Here is a 21971-nt window from a genome sequence, read left to right on the forward strand (position 1 = left end):
CTACATCACATATGTCGAACATATGTTTAGTAGACATTTTCGACTTGTTTTTATGTGCTAAAGCTGTTTTACCAGTTTTAGCACTAAGGGCCGGTTCCAACCTATTGGTAAACTAACTAATATTATAGTTAAATTATAAGTCTATCCTTGTTGTTTAATTTGAAGAAAAAATAAAAACACATATATGATTTAACTATTAGTTAGTTAGTTTACTAACAGGTTGAAGCAATCGGCCCTAAGTGTAGGAATATCCTGTATATAAAGGGTGAACCGTTTATAATCTCAATGACAAATATTTCAAAATATACATCAAAATATGAAAAAATGATTTAAACAAAATTTGTTTGAAATTAAAGGAGACATAAGACGGCATTATTTGTTTCATCATAGATGGCTCTAGGTCAAACAAAGATGAACTTTATTATTTTAAATAGAAACCCGAAATATCTCAATAATTGTTTGCCAGAGAGAAAAGTGGTACAGGACTCTGTGACTTAATTTAGTCTGAAGAATATGCTGTTGCAGTAGTACCCCAACTTTTTTATTACTTATGTATACTTCTTCAGACCAAATTAAGTCAAAGAGTCTTGTACCATTTTTTTTCTGGCAAACAATTATTGAGATATTACATGCTATTATTGAGATATTATATGCTAAATATTGAAGAAGTTGCCAAGTTTTCCTTTAATATCTTATGAAGTATTAGGCAAATAAAAAATGTTTCGGACAAAAGTTGTTCTACTTAATTAGCAGAAAAAGATGATACAATGAAAAATAGGGGTTTTTATTTAAAATAATAAAGTTGATCTTTGTTTGACCTATATTAGAGCCATCTATGATGAAACGAATAGTACCATTTTGTGTCCCCTTTGATTTCAAACAAGTTTTGTCTAAATCATTTTTTCATATAATGTACTTATATTTTATGAGATATTTTTGTCATTAACATTATAAATGATGCACCCTGTATATATACACATACATTTATATACATATATATAACATAATTATACATATACATATATGATTTATTTATATTTACATAGATTAAAAATATTATAAATAATGATATAAAAATAAGATGAGATTGAAGGTTTACTAAGGTTACTTGGCTAACTCTGTGCTTCGAACAATTGAAGATTTCCCTTGGAGGAGGATATCTGCTCACAATTTTGATTTCCAATGATTTCTAATAATCTCTATTTTATACGAACCAATGGCCAGGGATGGAAAAGTTACTTTTTGAAAATAACTCTTTACCGTTACCATTATTTAAAAAGTAACGATTTGTTACTTTTTCGATTACTGTTTTAATGCTAAAACGAGATCACAGTCTAAAAAATTTACTTTTGTAATATTTTTTGTTAAAATATTAATAAAAGAAATAAAATTTTATATTTTAAATCGCAAGACCACAAATAAAAGAGAGAGGTTTTATAATGCTCAAAATTTATATAAAAAATTTATTTTTATTAAATTTATAAATACAGTCAATACTTTTTTGTACTTTTAATTTTATGTGTTTAAAATTTTTAACACGAAAAAGCGCAGCGGCAAGCGCACGGTATCAAAGCCGGTATATTCATAAAGTTTATTCTTATACTAATACAGCTTTGTGATTGGTTTGCGATATCTGGAAACTATTCTTAAGACGATCTTAAATATAGCAACGGACTCTGAATATCGGTCGAAGACTGAAGATTGAGAATATACGAATGTTACCACTATTGAAAAAATGTAACTACGTTACCGTTACAGTTACAAAAAGAAAAAAGTAACGTCGTTACCAGTTCGTTATAAAAATAAAGTAGCGGTAACGGCGTTGCGAGTGACGCGTTACTTCCCAACCCTGCTAATGGCCTACAGTATTATATGATACACAAATCATAATTAAAGATTCAATTGATTACGTTTGCGTGCAATTGCCTTGCACTTTGCATAAATAAAATTGACTAAAGGGATCCGAAATAATGTGTATAATTATTTTATTAATGTTTGATATATATGTTGATATGTTCGATATACACACAGAGTGTTCAAAAAAGGTGGTATCAAATTTTAACAGTATGTAGTTTTAGGAGTTTTAGGAGAGAGAGACGCCAACGGGTTGTGACCGTGACCAGCCCTCTGTGATTGGCTGGCAATAATATGTAAAGTGGACATTGCAAATTGCGACGCCAATGTAGAAGAGGTGAGACGAGTCTGACCTCTCTTGCGCTCTTTTGTATTGACGTCGTAATCTCTCAATGTCCACGTTACATATTGTTACCAGCCAATCACGGAGGACTGGTCACATAACCCGTTGACACCTCTCTCTTCTAGGCTTTCTAGTATCTAGTACTCGTAAATAAAAACCAAAAAGTTTTAATAAACAATACTCTAAAAACCATTTATTTCCAAGTTATAAAGCTGTTTCTACAGCAGATGTTCGACGTGCCCTCCGTTTATTTCAACACACAATTCGGCAGGCTTTCTCATTGAAGACAGAGAGAAGGATGAGAGGCGCAATGACGGCGATTTTCTTGGGACGCTTTTGCAGGCCGTACAGTAGCGCCACACATCCACTTTCAGAAATTGGAACTACGAGTCACATCCACTTTTCGATGCTGTCGATGAGAATTTGGTTCATGTCCGTGCTATGTATACATCCACTTTTCGATATTGTCGGTCTTTGGTGGTTCGTGTTGTCATAAACCACCAAAGACTGACAATGGCGACAATATCGTGTCGACACAAACCACCAAAGACCGACAACATCGAAAAATGGATGTATACATAGCACGGACATGAACCAAATTCTCATCGACAGCATCGAAAAGTGGATGTGACTCGTAGTTCCAATTTCTGAAAGTGGATGTGTGGCGCTACTGTACGGCCTGCAAAAGCGTCCCAAGAAAATCGCCGTCATTGCGCCTCTCATCCTTCTCTCTGTTGAAGATCAAACCATGGATATAGGAATATAGGGATGGAGCATGAGTTCACGGGGGGGGGGGAAGCCATTGCGCGACGAAGGGACGAAGTATTATGTGCCTAAATCTGATTGGCTGTAATGGTGCGCAAGTGCAGTGAGACTGTTTGCAGTGAGACTGAGTTTGCAGTGAGTCAATCATCAAATATACTCTTTTTTTGTTAGCAAAAAGGAAAAAAAAGCAAAATGGTGCAATGTTATGTGCCAAATTGTAAAAATCGATCCGATTGCCAAAATTGGAAACAAATAAACGTTGATAAAAATCGGAAGATTACATTTCACAGGTTAGGTTTATTTTTAATTCTGTATAAAATAATATAGTATTTGTATAAAATAATATAGTATTAGTAAAATATTTTGTTCATTTAATTCGAACTATCATACAGAAATATGTCAAAATTCGTCTGCATTATATTACTTTAAATAGTATTGACAAAGATAAATCAAAAAAAGTCGACGTCATTTTTTAAATAAATTTACATTATTTAAAGGTAAGTAATTATTTGTTTGTTTATTTATATATAATACAGTATGGGTTCATTAATAATATAATAAACTATAATTTAGTATATCTATTCTGTTTTATGTTTTAACTTTTGTAACAATTCGAAATAAATTGTATTGCTTTGTAATATACATGTGTATTATCGTAATTATATATATATATACTTAACTTCTATATTATTATCTCTGTTAACTTTTATATTATTATCTCTGTTTGTGTTTAATTAATGCTACTTTATGGGCCATTTTTGGATAAACCGTTTTCCTTGCAAACTTAAAATAAATACCTTGATATAAATTCTTTTACAATCAATTTACGTTTTTACTATTTGACATAACTCATGAAGTAGGTAGAAGATTATAAATATAATTAAAGAAGTATAATTAAATACTATTCTTTATATTAATGTAATATTTTTTATATTTTATTTACAGTATAGACTAAACTCATTAGTAGTATTTATTTTACAATTACAATTACAAATATTACGCGTCCTACAAATATAAATATGTTTATAATTCATAATATATATACGATAACACTATATAATATTTTTATCATTAACTTTTTTACAGCAGAATTTAAGTATATCTTATTATTTTACCTTTAACCTGCCGGTGACGATTGGCGCGGCACAAGATACTGAGCATGCGCACAATTGTAACCAATGAAATTTAGGCACATAACCCCCCGCATTTCGACTTCACTCCCCTCACCTATGTTCTGGGCTTATACTACATCCCTATATTCCTATATCCATGGATCAAACACGTTCAAAAATTCCAGGTTTATTTCGTATTTGATAGACAAGAGTTTTCTGTACCAATTCATCCAACGTGTCAATTGATGTGTACATACAGCGCCTAGTTCTCACGTAAGCGCGCGCGTCACACTGTTTTTGATTAGTCGAGTCGATCTCACCCCGTTTTTTGTTACGAATATAATAAACGTCTTTTTATCAGTAGCTACTGTCGAAATTATTTATGCTGATTATTTGCCGCCCTTATACCGTAGAAAAGAAATACTGACGGGTAGTTGGTTGAGCGTTTCTACAGACAGTGATTGGTCAATTTCTTAGGGATTAGGGCTTAGGGGGATCTTAAAGCCGTTTGTAATACTGGCTTTTTTTCTTAGCACTAATCTTTTAATTGTAATTCATTATCAAAAGTAATTCGTTATCGTTACTGTTACTTAAAAAGTAACGACTCCGTTACTTTTTTTGTTATTTTTTTAATATTAAAACAAGACTATATATATATATATATATATATATATATACAAAATTTACTTTTGTAATATTTAAAATATTAATAAAAGCAATAAAATTTTATGTTTTAAATTGCAAGACCACAAACAATTTAAAAAGAAAGATTTATAATGATCAAAATGCAAATAAAAAATTTAGTTTTTATTACGTTTATAAGTACAGCCAAAATACTTTTTTGTACTTTCAATTTTATGTTTAAAAATTTTAACACGAAATATAGCGCAGCGCGACCATATAGACATAGTAAGAATAGACTGCGCGTTTCTCCTACCTCTCTCATGTAGAAAAGTGTACAAACTTTAGAAAGAGATAGCTGTTCGAGAAAAATTTAAAGAATTAGATCTGCCGAGATATGACCATATCTGGTTTATCAGATCTGGCCAGATATGCAAATTGTCTCTGTCTGGCCAAATCTGAACAGATATAATCAGATCTGACTAGATATAATTTGATCTGTCGAGATATAATTATTTACCGAATGTATCCAGATCTGGTCAGATGTAATTAAAAATCATGAAGGGATGTAAAATGCTATAAAACCGTAAATATATCGATTCAATTCAAAATTGTATGCCACTTTTTACTTTTATTATAAGCGCCCAAGGAGCGCCAATGCGCATACAATGCGTTTTGAATGTACATTAAACTTTGGATTAAATGCGGATCGTAAATACACATTTAAAGCGCTTATTTGTCCCGCATTATATGCGCATTTAATGCATATTATGGCAGCGCATACCAAAAAGTGCATCTACGCTCATTGATCGAGGAGCCCAATCGGACAATTAGTGAACTCTGTACTATATTAGAATGCTTACTGCAATGTTAGAGGCCAGGCACGAAGAAAGAAGGGATAGGTTGCTCAGGGTCCAGACAGAAAAAGAAACAGACGTTGAGCAACCTATCTCTTTTTTTCTTCATGCTCGGCTTCTAAGCATTGCTGTGAGCATGTTCCAGTTCCGAGATTAGAGTGTGGCCAATCAATATCATTTCCAAAATTTATTAAAAATTATGAAACTGTTTACGTTTTTTACCCGACAAATTATTTCTACCGTTGTCCGACTCTCACCGCGAGAAGCTCTACGTCGAGATCAGTTCAGAAATACGGAAATTCAATGAAATTAGAAAAATTAATATACATTTTTTTTTTTTTATTGAACGTGTTCATGTTCATCCCGAAAACATTTTAAACTGTCCTTCTAATTTTATTTATTTAATCGAGTACTTGAGGATACACGATATTTTTTGTTTTTCCGTTTGGTGTGTAAACGAATAAATCGTAAGGTTTTCCGACGCGTGAGCAGCCCACATACAGTTGTCCATGTGAGAAGCACGGATTCTCCAAATATAGCCCACACACTTTCAGCGATTGTCCTTGTGCTTTGTTGATCGTCATTGCAAAAGCGAGTCGCACCGGAAACTGCAAACGTTTAAATTCAAATGGCATATCTGTTGGGATCATTGGAATACATGGCAACAGTACATCTTCCCCCTTGAATTTCCTATTCAAAATTGTAGCTTCAATGACATTGTTCATCATTTTTTTCACCGAAAGTCTTGTACCATTGCAAAGTCTTGGTGGATTGATGTTTTGGAGAAGAATGATAGGCACGCCAATTTTTAATGTTAAACTGTGCGGTGGCATACCAGGCAAATCTAATAAATTCAAGAATTCCGTTGGGTAATTGACAACCTCGTTTTGATTCATTACAGTATTAATGGACTTATACGTTGTCGCTTCGCCTGGTATTCCGTTTTGAATGCTAAAGTTGATGGCATTTACATCATTGTTCTTAGCTGCTAATATTAAACGTGCACTAAGCCAGTGATGATTTTTGTAATTACACGCGATATTTGGGAAAACTTTTAGAATCAATTCTTCTTTGGTTGATGTCATCTTACAAAAGTTTGTTGACAACGTGATACATTGTGTAGATCTATCGATTTCCATTTTTCCCATTTCCAATTATCAAACAATTGTTTTGCGAAACCTTCGGCGGATGCATCATTTTGTAATTGAACACGCATATTGATTTTTAAAGTCAATTTCTTTACATGTCGCCATAAAACTGATGATTTGAGACATGCATTAATTTCATCAGCGGGGGTTGAACGTGATATAACTGGCAGAGTTTGTCGAAAATCACCAGACAATAAAATTAGTGCTCCACCGAAGGGCTGTCCATTTCCCCTCAAATCTTTTAATGTACGATCAAGCGCTTCCAATGCTTTTTTATGAGCCATTGTGCATTTGTCCCATATGATAAGTTTACATTCTTTAAGAACTTTGCCCATTCCGGAATTTTTAGTGATATTGCATGTTGGCGTATCAGTGATTTAATTGCAAATTCAACGGCAATTTCAGTGCTGAATGCGCTGTTCGACCATCATCCAAATCCAAAAGCGTTGCCGCAATTCCAGATGATGCAATTGCCAGTGCAATTTTATTCCGTGATCGAATGGTTGCCAAAATGAGTGAAATAAGAAAAGTTTTGCCTGTACCTCCAGGCGCATCTATGAAGTATAATTCGCCGCTTTGATTTGTAATTGCTTGCATTATTGTGTCGTATACAATTCGTTGTTCTGGAACCAATTTCGGAAGATTCGTTTCAACAAATGTACCCAAATCATCAATATCGAAGTGTGTTTCACGTTGTAAATCACGATCATAAACGTCATTTGCAAATCGATTCGGAGCACACATACCCAAATTTACCAGTCCTTTGTTAGCAATTACTAAACATATATCCTTAATCAAAACCAACGCTTCATTATACACGTTTGGTGTGCATATCTTTATTGTGATTCGTTGATTGTAAACGACGTAAGCTGCCATGCAAAAAACCGCGAGATTTTTAAGTGTAATTTGAAATTTTTTTTCAAAACTCCGCCATTTTGTTGGATTTTAATTTTTTTTTATAATTCTACGTCATTATACGGGAAATACCTTCTAGTTTAACGGACATTTTTTGTTTTTTTATTTCAGGCACTCTGAAGGCCGCAATCACTGCAGCAGTGGGAGAACTTTTTTTTTTGGAGACTAGGGAGATGACACATAAGTCGCTGAAAATTGATTATTTTCATACAAAAAAATTACTGCACATAGATCATTTATACACAAATATATTCTCAAAACTTCAAAACATTCGATGCAATACTTTTCTTTTAATAAATTCCCGAAAATCACCTTTTTTTTGGGCAGTCACACTAGTTGTGCCCCTTAAGGAAAGTGACTTTCCCTTACCGATTTGGCTAAAACTTAACAAATATTGTGTATTTTGGCGTGTTAAATCCGAATATAAAAGTTAAAATCGTCGCTCTCAAATGAAACAAAAGTTATCAAGTGTTATTAATTGTCAAAATTGACAGTTGTGGGATGAAGAAACCTACTTATTTTCTTTTATTTAAAAGTACACATGTAAGAGTGGCGAAGTCCCTCCCCCGCATAAAAAAACTAATCTAACTCCAAGCCTACTTCGAAAAACCTGAAATTAAAATTTGGTCAAAAATAGACTTGGAGTTAGATTAGTTTTTTCTATCAAATTTTAATTTCAATTTTTAGAAATAACTTTGGAGTTAGATTAGCTTTTTTTATGCGGGGGAGGAGCTTCGCCTGTGATGGAGCCTCTCTCCCGTGTACATATGTACTTTTAAATAAAAGAAAATTGAAGATTACGCATATTCTTCGGATTCCGCCGATTGATTATCACTGTCGCAGTCACAACATAGATTTTTATCAAGAGAACCGCAAAAAAATATCAAAATTCGGAAAAGGCCCTATTCTGAATAATTATCGGTTTTTATTATAATAGTATATAATAAGTATATTTTAAATTTTGCGCACTTTACGTCATGCTTTATGTCATTGCGCATGCTCTGTCTGATACTCACGTACCTATAAATTCAGTCAAATCGGTGAGAAAGCCGACTTTTTCCAAATAAAAATTATAATAAAGATGACATCCCCAAATAATTTTTAATCGATTCTATTTATAGTACACATTAAACATAGTCGCTATCTGCTAATTTGACATTTAATAAAATTTTGTTAATAACAAAAAAATATTATTACCCAAATGTTTAAATAATTTTTTTAAACTTCCCTAAATAATTCTCAAATTATATAAAAAAGAATAATTGAAAAATATTCAATTTGTCTGCTAATTGGGCTACTCTACAGGGGTAGTTATCCCTTAGGGGTGACCGACAGGTTGCGTTATCTGGTGGCAACACGGGCAATCGCGCTGACAGGCGAGGCGAACCGAGTGCGTCCAGGGGTCGCTTCGCGCTGGCGTGGGTTCGTCCGCCGCAGTATCGCGCGTCTCTTCGTGCTGGTCGTTTCTCGTTCGATCTTGTCTCGCGTGTAGTACATCGTAAAGTTACCAGGCGTGAAAATGATCGCAACGTGAATTCCACCACACGGCCACGGGGTGTTTCTCTTTTTCTCTGTCCCTCGCGCGCGCGATAGCAATTGTGTACACATTATTCCCGGCTGATCTGCGCAATCTAGGAAGATGCGGCGCATCGCAGCTCTGCTGAGCCTGCTTGTCTGTGTGTGTAAGTACCGCACCGAACGGAGTAGCGTAGAATGTACCACAAAGCTCTTCCCTCTCTTCCCACTGACCTTCCCGCGGGTCTGTCTGCCCGTCGGGATGAATCACGCGGAGGAAAAGAGCCGATCGAAGTTTCCGTAACGACGTCTCCTTCCTCTTCTCTTTCCTTTCTCGCCGTCTCGCGATCCCGCGCCGATCGTCTCGCTGATTCCAGCCCGCTCCGACCGGTTACCGCGCGCGGTCTCTTCCCTCTTCCTTCTTTGACCGTCCGACGTTGTAATTACGGCTAATTGAGTTCGAATCGCGCGCCCTGGCCGACCGGACCGATTTGAATTCACAAAGGAAAAAAAAGGAGAGAAAAATCGGAGGCGCGTTACGGAGCGGCCACGAATTAGGGTGTGTGAAGTTGGCACCTCTACTTTAAAATTCTGTAGTTTTGATTAGAGTTCCAGTTTCTTTTCAAAGAGTATAGAAGTATTTTTATGTTTATAAAAAGAGTTCACGAATCATTCCTTTGCCCTCGCGCAAGCGATTCTCCTACAATCGTCCCGGATTTTATGGCGCTATTGATTCGGGGATAGACCGGACCCGTAGATTCGAAGTTACGCCGGTCGGATATCGCCAAAGGGGCGGAAGGGTATCATTTCGTGCGCGAAGAAACCGCGGGGGTATCTGGCGAATGCATCGGCACGATACGGTAAGCGCGATACATTATACACCGAGAGCATTGTTACACGCTCGATGCACGCTGTTATTTCGCGATAAAATCGCGTAACTCGCCGAGTGAAATATTTCCGTCGTTACCCGACTGGTTTTTGAGCGTACGATTAACATCGTCTCAAGTGATGCATAAAGAGATTTCGGAATGTCCTGCAAGACTCCTTTGATCCCTTCGCGTGCGTCAGAGAAACTATTCTTTCGTAAATGCTTATTATTTTCACTCAAGTCGCGCTTGTACCTCGCGTGAAAGGCATTGTATTATTTTGCGCATAATTGCTTGCATGTCGATTATTCTTGTTGGCACTTTATAACGACTGTTTTTAACGCGATATATATTCTCTAAATCTCATAGAGTAATATATCACTAATACATTACAGTGATTGCGATAGTCACTCCAAAAGAGAGGGTTGTCACTCTAATTTGAGTAAATGCGGGCACTCATAATATAGAAGTGAATTTTTCACTCAAATTTTTAGAGCGGCTGCTCTACCGGAATGATACGATCTCACTCTAAAGCTGTAGTGAATCACGATTTACTAAAGATCGACTGATAAATGACTAACAGAGTGAAATTTTCCACTCAAAATTGAAGACATAATTCACTCCTACAGACACTGATCTACTGTACGCGAAAAGAGCGCCCTTTCACTCCAACTTATAGAACGCAATTTTACACTTTCTTACAAGTGGCGAATCACTCGAAGTGCACAGGCTCAATTTTTACTTTTTATTACACTTGCATTTCACTCGTTTTGAGTGATATTTTACTCTTCGACTTTTAAAGAGTAGAGTATTGCGGAATGTTAGCAAATATTGCTCGCATTCCGCACAAAAATGACAAATCGGGCATTTGTATGCTACTCTCCCCTCAAACTTCCATCGCTGTCATCGAACTCATGAGTGAGATTAAGAATTTGTTTGATTAAGAGATTTAAGAACCTGTTATCCTATCGTTGGTTATCATTCTCTATCAACTATCTCGGCTATCGCGCCGCCTTTCAGACAGGATAAAAAAAGGAATAGAAATGAGGGGAAAAGTCACAACTTTCTTTCTGCAACGCAAATTGAAGAATTACGAGGAAAAAAAAACCTATTCTCTCATCTAAATCGGAGCTGGCCAATTTGCGCCCTTCTCGCGGATCCTCCCTCGATTCTCACGAGGACTCGACGGCGAGACGGGATCCAAGTGGTGAGGAAAGGATGCTGCCACTCTCCACCATGACGGTGGTTCTCCTCTCAAAGAGGAGGAACCGGTTCGATAGCCGCGCACACCTACACGAGAAGCGACGAGTGTACGCAGACTCGGCGCACATTGCGGGGAGAGAGAGGAGAGGATGGCGGACGGAAGGGGGAGGTAGTGCGGTATTACGTAGGTATATACATCTGTACCCAATATCGGGCACCACCGAAGTTAAGAGGGAGAGAAAAGAAAGACAGGGGGTGCGCGCAATGTATGAGATAACCCTCGAGTACGCTATGGTGCCCCGTGGTTGCTACCCTTCGGTAGATACCCCTCCCCCTTCTCTTCTTCTCTTTACCTTTCTCTCCGCTCTTTCACTCGTCCCGTCCAGGCTGCGCCATTCACCGGGCACCACTTGGCCATTCATCTTGGTCCGGTGCTCCTAATTACACGTCTCGAGTTACGGACGAGAAACCGGGACCGCAGGAGTTCGGGAGACGTCCCGTGCCTCTGAAACGAAGATAGGTGGAAGCAGGGGACACGTCGGAGCACGGCCCCCCGCGTCGCCCGCTCGCGCGATTATCGTCCTCTTCTCGTTCCCCGTGCGGTGATGAAGTCCGGACTCTCTTTCGCTCTTCTCCTGTCTCTGTTTCTCGCCGGCTCGTCCTCTACCTCCCTCTCCCGCGAACGACGACTTTTTTATACCGCTCGTCACTATGGGTCCTTTGTACGCGGCCGGCGCGCGCGTTTATTTTATACGCCGAATGTTATTTAGCGCGTCGCGCGATTACTCGCGACGTGGCGCGTTTCACGTCTTCTTCCCGCTCGCGAGTTATTAGTCGCTCGCTCTCGCTCGTACGTTCTTCCTCCTCTTGTTGCGTGATGTCGTAAGCGTACGCGTGTCTCGCTGCAGGGAGCGGCAGAGAGGGAAAAAGAGAGAGAAATTATATTAGTCCTTTGATCCCTTAGACTGCTGAAACGACTCCGGAAAGTAACAAAGAGAGAAAAAGAGGCTAATAAAGACGCGGGTGGCGCGTAACACGTATAAAGAACGAAACTTACGATCTTTTTTTGGAAACGCCGCCGCTGCGCCGCGCCGCACCGGTCGCCGACACGCCGCACGTACTCGGACGTGTTGCGACCGTTGCGACTGTTCTTGCGACTGCAGTTGCGACGCGGATGCGCATAGAAAGTACGTGCAATTTCAATCCAATTATTTCTGAGCGTCTCAAGATCTCGCCGCGACACCTTTACATTTATCACACGTGTTTGACGCAAATAATTACATTCGCGATACTTTTAAAAATGTTGTTTTTTCCGTATTAAACAGAAACCTCGACAGAAACTGAAAAGACTACAAAAGACTTACGCCTTTTAAACAGCAAAAGGAGACGTTGCACGAACGCAGATAATGAATTACTATAACGAGCGTCGGACGGCGCGGATTCGAGATATCGAATCGACGTTATCTAAGGGATGCACGCCCATCGGACGGCGCAATTTTCTTGGAAACAGAACTCCTTCATCCGGTGCTTGTCGTCCCGTCGGGCACGTGGAATTGTAAGATAAACTTTCTATCGTCCGAGATACTGAAATTCCGGCTCGTCTTTCGGCAGGAAGCACGCCTCTCTCCCCGGCGTCTTTTCCCCTCCCGGCCGCCGTCGATTGCGGGGCCACGGCCCACGGCAGCTCAAAGCGTGTAAAATGCTTCACCGCGAACGCAGGCGTTTGATGACCTCCGCGATAGCGCCCGGGAAGCGCGGATAATATATTTCAAAGAGCGAGCAAAAAGGGAGAGCGAGCTGGCACCCAATACTTAGACGACGGCGGATTCTTTGAAATTCGTTCGCTCATGTTGTCATTATGCGTACTCTGAAAATGGTACACTCGCATCGGATCTCTCTTCCTTCCTCCCATCGAATGAATTCTCCCTTCGACCGGTTCCCGTGAATGGAAATCGCGAACAAGATCTGGGTTCCCTTTCTTTCTTGTATTTGTTTTCCATCGAGCGCCCTGCGTGCACAGCAGTTGCGGCACTTTGCAGCGTGGTAACTTTGTTCCCGCTTTCGCGATTTGTTTGACCAGCAAAGAGTCGAATAAGGAAATAGAAAGATTGTAATATTAAAACAAGTATAAAAATTGTTACTTAATACCGCAGAAAGAAATTAATTAACTTTGAATAACAGGAAATAATGACGATTTTTCTTTTTGACGGTATGCGACTGTTTATTTATCCAATCTTATATCTCTTTCTCTCGTTCATGCTTCCCCAGGGCAAAAGCGAGCGGTTGCACTTTACCCTCGCTAAAAGGGCGTCAGTGTTCACCGGGTTCTCGCGTTTCCTTGCCTTTGCTTCTTTTTATCCTCCTGTACTTCCCGTTTTTTTTTCTCTCTCTCTCTCTTAATAAACGCGTCTTATGTATACGCGTCCTGTCTCGGCTTAGCTTCTCGGGAGCAGCGGCTCTCAGGACAAGCCTCAGAGCCGCGAAAGCGTCCTGAGAGCGTGAACTGTTTATGGCACTCGGAATGTCTAAAAGGTGGTACGATAGACACAATTATTTGCGCCCAACAGCGCCAGCGTCTCATATAAAGATCGTAACATACGTGAGACATTCGGCACCTTCGTGGAAAACCTACGGCGATTTGTGCGCGCGGATGATGCAAGGGGATGTTGAAGGATCGGTGGAGATACGCAAGGTGGCGAATTTTTCTCTTTTTTATGCACACGCGAGTTTCGTCGTAAATGATGGCTCACGCATAATTCATGTCCGCGTGGTTTACCAGCTGCGAGCCGCGTGATAAAGTGCGCATTTTACGTGCACGCAATGAATTATGTATTCGCGTGCATTACATATATCCGCGCTAAGAGCCGTTCTAATTGATACAGGAAGTTTCTACTGCAAGGGGGAGAGAAGCGTTGCGAGAGCCTTTTGGGAAATTAGAAAGGCTCGAAGAAAAGCTCGATATATACGTGTTACTATTATTATTCCGTTTGTGTGTGTGTGTGTGTGTGTGTGTGTGTGTGTGTGTGTGTGTGTGTGTGCGTACGTGCGTGCGTGCGTGTGTGCGTGCGTGCGTGCGTGCGTGCGTGCGTGCGTGCGTGCGTGCGTGCGTGCGTGCGTGCGTGCGTGCGTGCGTGCGTGCGTGCGTGCGTGCGTGCGTGCGTGCGTGCGTGCGTGCGTGCGTGCGTGCGTGCGTGCGTGCGTGCGTGCGTGCGTGCGTGCGTGCGTGCGTGCGTGCGTGCGTGCGTGCGTGCGTGCGTGCGTGCGTGCGTGCGTGCGTGCGTGCGTGCGTGCGTGCGTGCGTGCGTGCGTGCGTGCGTGCGTGCGTGCGTGCGTGCGTGCGTGCGTGCGTGCGTGCGTGCGTGCGTGCGTGCGTGCGTGCGTGCGTGCGTGCGTGCGTGCGTGCGTGCGTGCGTGCGTGCGTGCGTGCGTGCGTGCGTGCGTGCGTGCGTGCGTGCGTGCGTGCGTGCGTGCGTGCGTGCGTGCGTGCGTGCGTGCGTGCGTGCGTGCGTGCGTGCGTGCGTGCGTGCGTGCGTGCGTGCGTGCGTGCGTGCGTGCGTGCGTGCGTGCGTGCGTGCGTGCGTGCGTGCGTGCGTGCGTGCGTGTGTGTGTGTGCAGCACATATTTATATAATAAAAAATTCACCTAAGATGTAATCGCATTTATTTGTGAGTTTTGCATATGAGCTAATTTTGTTTAAAAAAAAAAATTGCTAGATTCAAGAAAATTAAATTTGAATTTAAAAAACCATTGTTTTGACTATTTGCAAGAAAATTATTTTCATAATTTGAAACATTTGTATTTTTAGAAAGAGAAAACATTTATTAATGTAGAAAAATTATTTCTTTAAAGTAAGTAAATGTTATTTATTAAACAAAAAGTATATACTTTAAATGAATAACTAATATTTTAAACTATAAAACGCATTACAAAATAAAAGAAATTTTGTTTTTTAAATAAATATGCAAATTTTTAAAATGAGTAAATTTTTTTTTTAAATAAATTAAAAGGTTTGATTTCTACAGTAGTAATAAGAAAATATATTTTTAAACCAAAAAACTGCTATTTTGAAGAAAAAAAATCATTACTAAAGTTAAAAAAGTAATTTTTTGTTTTAAGTAAATTGTTAGTTGAATTAAATAAGCAATACATTTTATAAATTTTCAATAACAAAATATATTTTCAAATAAAAACTCATTTTTCAAAAACAGAAAATATATTTTCAAAATAAAAAGATTTATTTTTAAATAAAAACCATGTTTATTAAATTTAAAAAACGATATTTTTTAAGTAAATTATTTTTTTATATGATAAGAAAGTTAATTTATAAATCTACAGCAACAAAATATATTTTTAAATAAAAACTCATTTTTCAAAAAAATAAAATATTTGAACTAATTTGAACAAATAATTTGTAAAAGCACTACATGAAAAATAAGAATTTTAACCTATGCTGAGTGGCCCTAGTTATAGGAATCGATGTTGAATTTTAATTACGCGCAAATAATACTGGCGATGCGCCGCGTAGCGGGCGCGAGCCAAACTCTCGCCGCGCAAATAAATATTTATTTAAGTCAAAATATTTAATTTTAATGTAATGTATTTATTTCATCAAAAAAAATTTTTTTTATCAGTGTATCTATTCTACTTTCGATACTTATAGATTCTAGTTCAGTTCTTTTTCTGACGTCGCACGGTTGACCACGTGTAATCGTTGTAATCATAATCGATATAGTAATCTGAATAAAATCGCGTTATACAGAAAACAAACTGATTTATCACCCGCCAACAGTTACTAAATCATAATATTTTTATTTCTTTCATTGAAAAATATATATTTTTAGATTTTTTATTATTACAGATTTTTATAATTATTTCTCTACATTAAAAATATATTTATTTTATATGCAAGTAATTAATTTACTTACTTGAAAAAATAATTTAATATATTCAGATGTCATTATTTTATTTGAAATAACTTATTCTTTCCATTAAGCTTTGATTGATTTATTTTAATATAATTGATGTTTAGTAAACCAAAGTATCTATTTTTTCAAATAAAGAAATTCAGTTCGTAAAATATTTATTTAATTTATGATATTAATATTTAAAAAAGCAATTTTTTTATGTTAGAAAATAAATTGCTGTTTTTAAAAAAATATTATTTAAATTAAAAATTTTATTTGAAGACAATTAGTTACTAAAATCATAATACTTTATTTCTTTCATTGAAGAAAATATATTTTTTTATTTTTTATTATTACAGATTTTTATAATTATTTGTCTGCATTAAAAATATATTTATTTTACGTGCAAGTAATTTATTTAAAAAATTATTAAATATATTTTCAGATGTCATTATTTTATTTGAAATAACTTATTCTTTCCATTAAGCTTTTATTTATTTATTTTAATATAATTACATGTTTAGTAAAGCACAAAGTATCTAATTTGTTTAAATGAAGAAATTTAGTTCGTAAATTTAGTAAAATATTTATTTAACTTGTTTTATTATTATATATATTAAAAAAGGCAATGCTTTTCATGTAAAAAAAATTGCTGTTTTTGAAAAAATAATCTTTAAATTAAAAATTTGTATACTTAAAAACAAAAAAATAAAATGTTAAACAAATATTTTTAATATTTAAATAAATATTTGCAAGTATAAAATAAATTCTTTATAAAGTTACAAAGTATTTCTTTAAATCAAGGAAATAATACTAAAATAAATATGTTTATTTAATATAAACAAATTTTTTTTTCAGTTTAGTCATAAAGTTTAAAATCGATATTTAAGACACATTGGATTAACTAGATTAATAGAAAGGAATGTCCATGCAATCTGTACAAACATGTACCATGATGATATATCAATATTGGCGAACCAATTTGATTTCAGATGTTCTATCAAAAGACTGACTGTTATTAATGTTCTAATCCTAGTACGGGGATGCACTTAAGTCGAATTGTCATTATATCCGATTTAAAACTTACTACAGATAATTTTATGGAACTTCGTAAACTTTTTAACGGTTTCAAAGGCAATCTTTCGATAAAAGGCTGTCATTACTTGGGTCGCGTGTATACACATCGGGAAAAAGATTCCGTAGCACGCATAACGAGCCAAGTTCCGCTTCTATATACCGGCACGAACTTTCTCCCTTCTAGACCTATGACGTCTGGAAGAGGGACCCGTGCGCCATGTACCACGAATAATAATCGAGAAGTGCTCCGATGAGAGAGACTCGTGCTCGCGAAACTACCCTAGACGGCTATGAATAAACAACCCTTTGCGCCCGCGCCGAGACAAGTTACTTTCTCGTCGCTTTTGATTCACCGGAAGGAGTCGCACATAAGAGAAAGACATTTTATTATTATCTCATGATGCCCTTAGAGTTCTTAAGGGATTAAAATCAGAAATATCTCGATAGTATCGCAATATATTTAAGTTTTTTTATATAACGACGTTACAATTAAAACAAAGTGATATTTTAATTTTACTTATACTTATTTCAAATCATATAAGATATTTTTAAGAATAGCCATGAATACAAGATAATGTGAGAGATGCTTTCGCTTTCATTCAATTACAAGTTAATTATACTAATTTTTATTTTATTTGAAAAGTTCTTGTAATTTTGTTTAATTACTTAGCCATGCGTAAGAAGGGAGGGCTGAGCTGGAGGATCAGGCCTCCCAAAAAGCGAGAAATAGTAGATAACAGTTTAGCGTATTAAGAAATAAATAAAAATTGCACATGAAAACACAAATCCTATATAAGAGCAAAGAAAAAAGAATTGAATATTTGGTAGGATAGTTCAATGATATACAGTAACGAAATCCTCATCTCACATTTCATTTCTATAGAAGTAGATGTAGAGATTTACTTCTGAACAGTAGCTCAAGAAACATCTAATATAGGTAATGTAGAACAAAAATGACAGATGACTAATGGCTATTTAGTTAATCACAATCGAGAGGTTTTTGTATGTTTAAAGAGATTTTAGTTGAAAAAGAACTGGGCCGTTTCGCGACAAAGGATCGCTTAAAGACTTTCATGATCTGTTATTTATTACCTACTCAGTTTATTTCTTTTAAAATAAGTATAAATATTCACAGTTATTGTTTTAATGTTCTAATATTGTTTAATTATTTTTAATCTGAAGGGTTTAATCCGGGGGGTAACTAGGTGAAAGAACTTGGCCAATGGGGAGAGTTCTTTCAAGTTAGAAAAACAGTCTACCTCCCCCCCTCCCCCCAAAAAACAGTCTAGCTACGCCCATGTACCTAGCTTAAGGTTGCCACAGACCTGGAAAACCGAGAAAAGTCATGGAATTGGTCAAGAAAAACCTGGAAAAATCAGCGAAATAAAGCCTGGAATTTGAAACTTTGCTCACAATTTTCACAAATGCTCTTAGACTATTTTTAAATGCTTCTAAAGCTTACTTATAATTTTTCAAATATTATATTTAACATTTAGTCAAATGCGTTCAAAACTCGCGCACTTTACAAGTCATTTCTTACGTGTTACTAGGAGGAGACAAGGAGTGTTACCTTTGAGATGCTCTCGCGTCTATTTCTTTCATCTATTTCGTCTGCCCCTGCTTCTTCTTACGATATTAATCAACAAAATAATTATCTATATTTTATTCAGTGCTTTTATTCAATCACCCTTTTCCTCATAACTGCATTCTTTTTTTCAATATTTATTAATTCCAATATTTTTGATAGCCTGAATTTGCATTCAGGATTATATTAGTTGTTTTCCATTTACACTCAAATGATCTGAGTCACTCAGGGCTGGTTGTTCCAGCCTGTTGCTAAACTATCTAATAGTTAAATCATATGTATGTCTTTGTTTATCCTTTACATTGGGCAAAGATAGACATATGATTTAACTATTAGGTAGCTTACCAATAGGTTGGAACAACCGGCCTTCAGTTATGTATTTTATACTCAGGTAAGATATGTCATTTTGTATATACCTGCTTATTTTGGTGACAAAGCTATCGCATAATAATATAGATCTATAGCCTCACTTTTAATGTGAGTTTATTAGATTCATTAAAGCACATGGTCTCGATTGTGGATAAAAACTCAGTTGAATCTCACTTGCCAGTATGCAAAAAGAACGTGCATTTAACTGAGTTATGACGTCACAAGTGAGAATTATCTGAGTTTTGATGTAAATGGGAAAGCAACTATTATATTATATTACTAAACTTTCAAGGTTGTGTTGCTTCTAATAAAATAAGCTATCTTTCCTGCAATTCCTACTTCTGAACTCTGCTTTTGAAATAAAATTTAAGATTACATATCATGGAAAATTCTCCATTATTGTCTGCAGAACATAGAAAAGTCAGAGAATTTTAAAATTCATTTTCTGTGGCAATCCTGCTGGCTAAACGCGATTTTTTGCCAACTAATCGTAAAACAGCTCTTGGTTAGATAGATCTATATAGTGTTCACGGAGGCTTTGGGTCTTCTTCACTTCTTTTGATATTCATTCATTCACGTTACGTCAACTGTTATTCTACTACCAGTTGACGGATTCTACGTGTCATCATGTAGACGTCGAACATGCGCAGGCACTCAGCATCGGGCAGTGTAGTCGAAAAATCGGATCGCTTGTGTAAACGTTATAAAGCGGCGCGGCTGCAGCTGTCGTCGGCGCGGAGAAGAGTAAGAGAAAGGAGAAGGAGATGTTTAGCTCGGGGAGGAAGCCAATCTCGAGAGTAGATCGTAAAAGCGGTTGTGTTTACCCCTCGGGGAGGTTTCACGACCGGCAACCAAGACGACTGGCGTAAACGCGCATTCTTTTTTTAGGATGCAACGCGGCTTTTTCTCCCGTTTTTCTTTCTCTTGCTGATAAAGATTGACATCGAATCACGCTTGGAGATAAACGCCTAATGATCGCGTTGAAAAGGCGCGGTACTGTCATAAAGCCTGCCGCATTAACTGAAACTCTCTTGATTTCTCATTGTATAATCAGGGAACCAACGAATGATAAGTCAACGACATTTTTGGGAGACCATATTTTGTTAGCCTTTTGAGACCAGAAAAACGGCAATTCGCCTTCCAGCGAGACGATTCAAAATCAATTCTTTGATATTGCGCGCGCATTGACCGCGAACTTGGCGCAGAAATGCATGTTTTTCACAGATTCGTGTAATAATTATAATAACTGCGTATAACATCAATCAATACTGACCACGTAATCGCTGTGCAAAAATTTTACAATTTAACGACAGTGAGCCCTATTTTTTATTATAAATGTAGATTTAGGCGAAAAGTTGGTATTATTAAATAGCAAGTTAGCGTTATTAAATCGAAGAAGAGTTTTTCCCATAAAATTTATGGATATGTGAATACGCGTCGCTTTTCGACAGTTATGAAACTTAAAGCCATAGAACATATATACCGCGGCGGTATGAGACCAAAGGAAATACCTGGATCCACAATTATAGATAGGGAGAGACTGGCACGGTCCGCGCGAAGATAAATAAAAGAGCTAGGGGTCCCGCTCTCTCTGATAGATTTATGACCATGCATTATGGTTCCCAGTTCCCAGTGCACGACGGTTAAACTATACAGTGTTCAGGATTTCCATGGGACATTTGTTATTAGTCGGAATAAATTATGCCGAACGTTAGACAATATATCTATTATATTTTATATCCAGTAAGACGACATTTGGATGCGTCGTAACAACATTCAGAACAATTATGAATGTTAGATTTAAACGTAGCGAATAAAAATAAACCGATTTGTGAGCGATTTGAACGTTTTGCGTACTCTTTAATCAAATCACCGATTTGTCGTTTACTACGAACGATCGAAACTCGACGCGATTAGAGATCGAGGACAGATCTTGTGTAATCTACTGAAATTTAAACGTGAAGTATATACGAGGGGCGTCCAATAAGTAATGCAACACATTGCTTTTCTTATTCAAGGTTTGTTTTATTGCAGTTTTAAATACACATCATAGTTTTCCCCAATGTTTTAGCTATACAAAAATCTATTTTTCAACATAATCTTTATTTAATTCTATAGCTTTACGCCACCTAGCAGTAGCACTCTGGCTGGTCTGCCTCTCAGCCACTTTCTTACTTTGGCTAATATTGGAGTAAGCCCTTCGTATATGTGTAAATGAGTAATGTACGCAATACGATATTTCGCGATCATGACCGCGACGGATTAATTATTCCCAGATACTTCCATAGACGCGGTAGCGTTGCGTAAACGAGAGATCGATGGTGTACGAGAGACGGCAAACGGCACGGGTGCAGTCAGCGTGCGCGTTACACGGTGCAACGTACGTACTACAACGTGTTGCTGGCCGGCGGCCGTGGCGCAGAGAAAACACACCGATCGATTTTCGCCCCGGAACAGAGGATTTAATCCACACCGATGCGACCATTGTGTGTATGCAAAACTCGCGCAACGCTCGCCCGGACATAGACTGGCGAATTACGAACCATATACGTGTGTCATATTGTACATTTATACCGGCTATTTAGCCTTTTTTCTCATCTCCCTTTTTCGGCACTCGACGAACAGAAATTATCGCTTGAGCGCGCAACTCGTTGGGGGCATTTTGCTCCTGCACCGAGTACTCGACGCCGCTCGTTCAGCGTCTCTTTGTACCTCCTGTGATCGTTCAACGAAATTGGACACATATGTGTACTCTTTTCACCAACAATCGCACGAACGATATGATACGTGACTCAATTGCACTTCTGGTCGCTCAAACTTAGTCTTTGAAAAGAAGA

At 37.4% G+C, this 21971-nt stretch overlaps 2 protein-coding genes across 3 annotated transcripts in view; one reads left to right on the plus strand and one right to left on the minus strand.

Moving 5' to 3' along the window:
• Positions 1–5953: 5953 nt before the first annotated feature.
• On the minus strand, positions 5954–6637 carry LOC143904508 (ATP-dependent DNA helicase PIF6-like). The gene has a single exon (XM_077419242.1). The coding sequence runs from the start codon at positions 6635–6637 to the stop codon at positions 5954–5956; it is 684 nt and encodes a 227-aa protein (XP_077275368.1).
• Positions 6638–8953: 2316 nt separating this feature from the next.
• Positions 8954–21971, plus strand: part of LOC143904486 (inactive tyrosine-protein kinase 7) — a 60979-nt gene continuing 47961 nt past the window's right edge. The window contains exon 1 of one of the 2 annotated variants that reach the window (XM_077419212.1): positions 8954–9297. In XM_077419212.1, coding sequence (XP_077275338.1) covers positions 9255–9297 — 43 coding nt within the window. In that variant the 5' untranslated portion in view covers positions 8954–9254. The remainder of the gene's footprint in view (positions 9298–21971) is intronic. The other variant, XM_077419211.1, reaches the window with a different exon arrangement.

The sequence above is a fragment of the Temnothorax americanus genome, unplaced genomic scaffold, assembly GCF_048541705.1.
Source record: "Temnothorax americanus isolate GAGA-0224 unplaced genomic scaffold, ASM4854170v1 Scaffold53, whole genome shotgun sequence".
Lineage (NCBI taxonomy): Eukaryota > Metazoa > Arthropoda > Insecta > Hymenoptera > Formicidae > Temnothorax > Temnothorax americanus.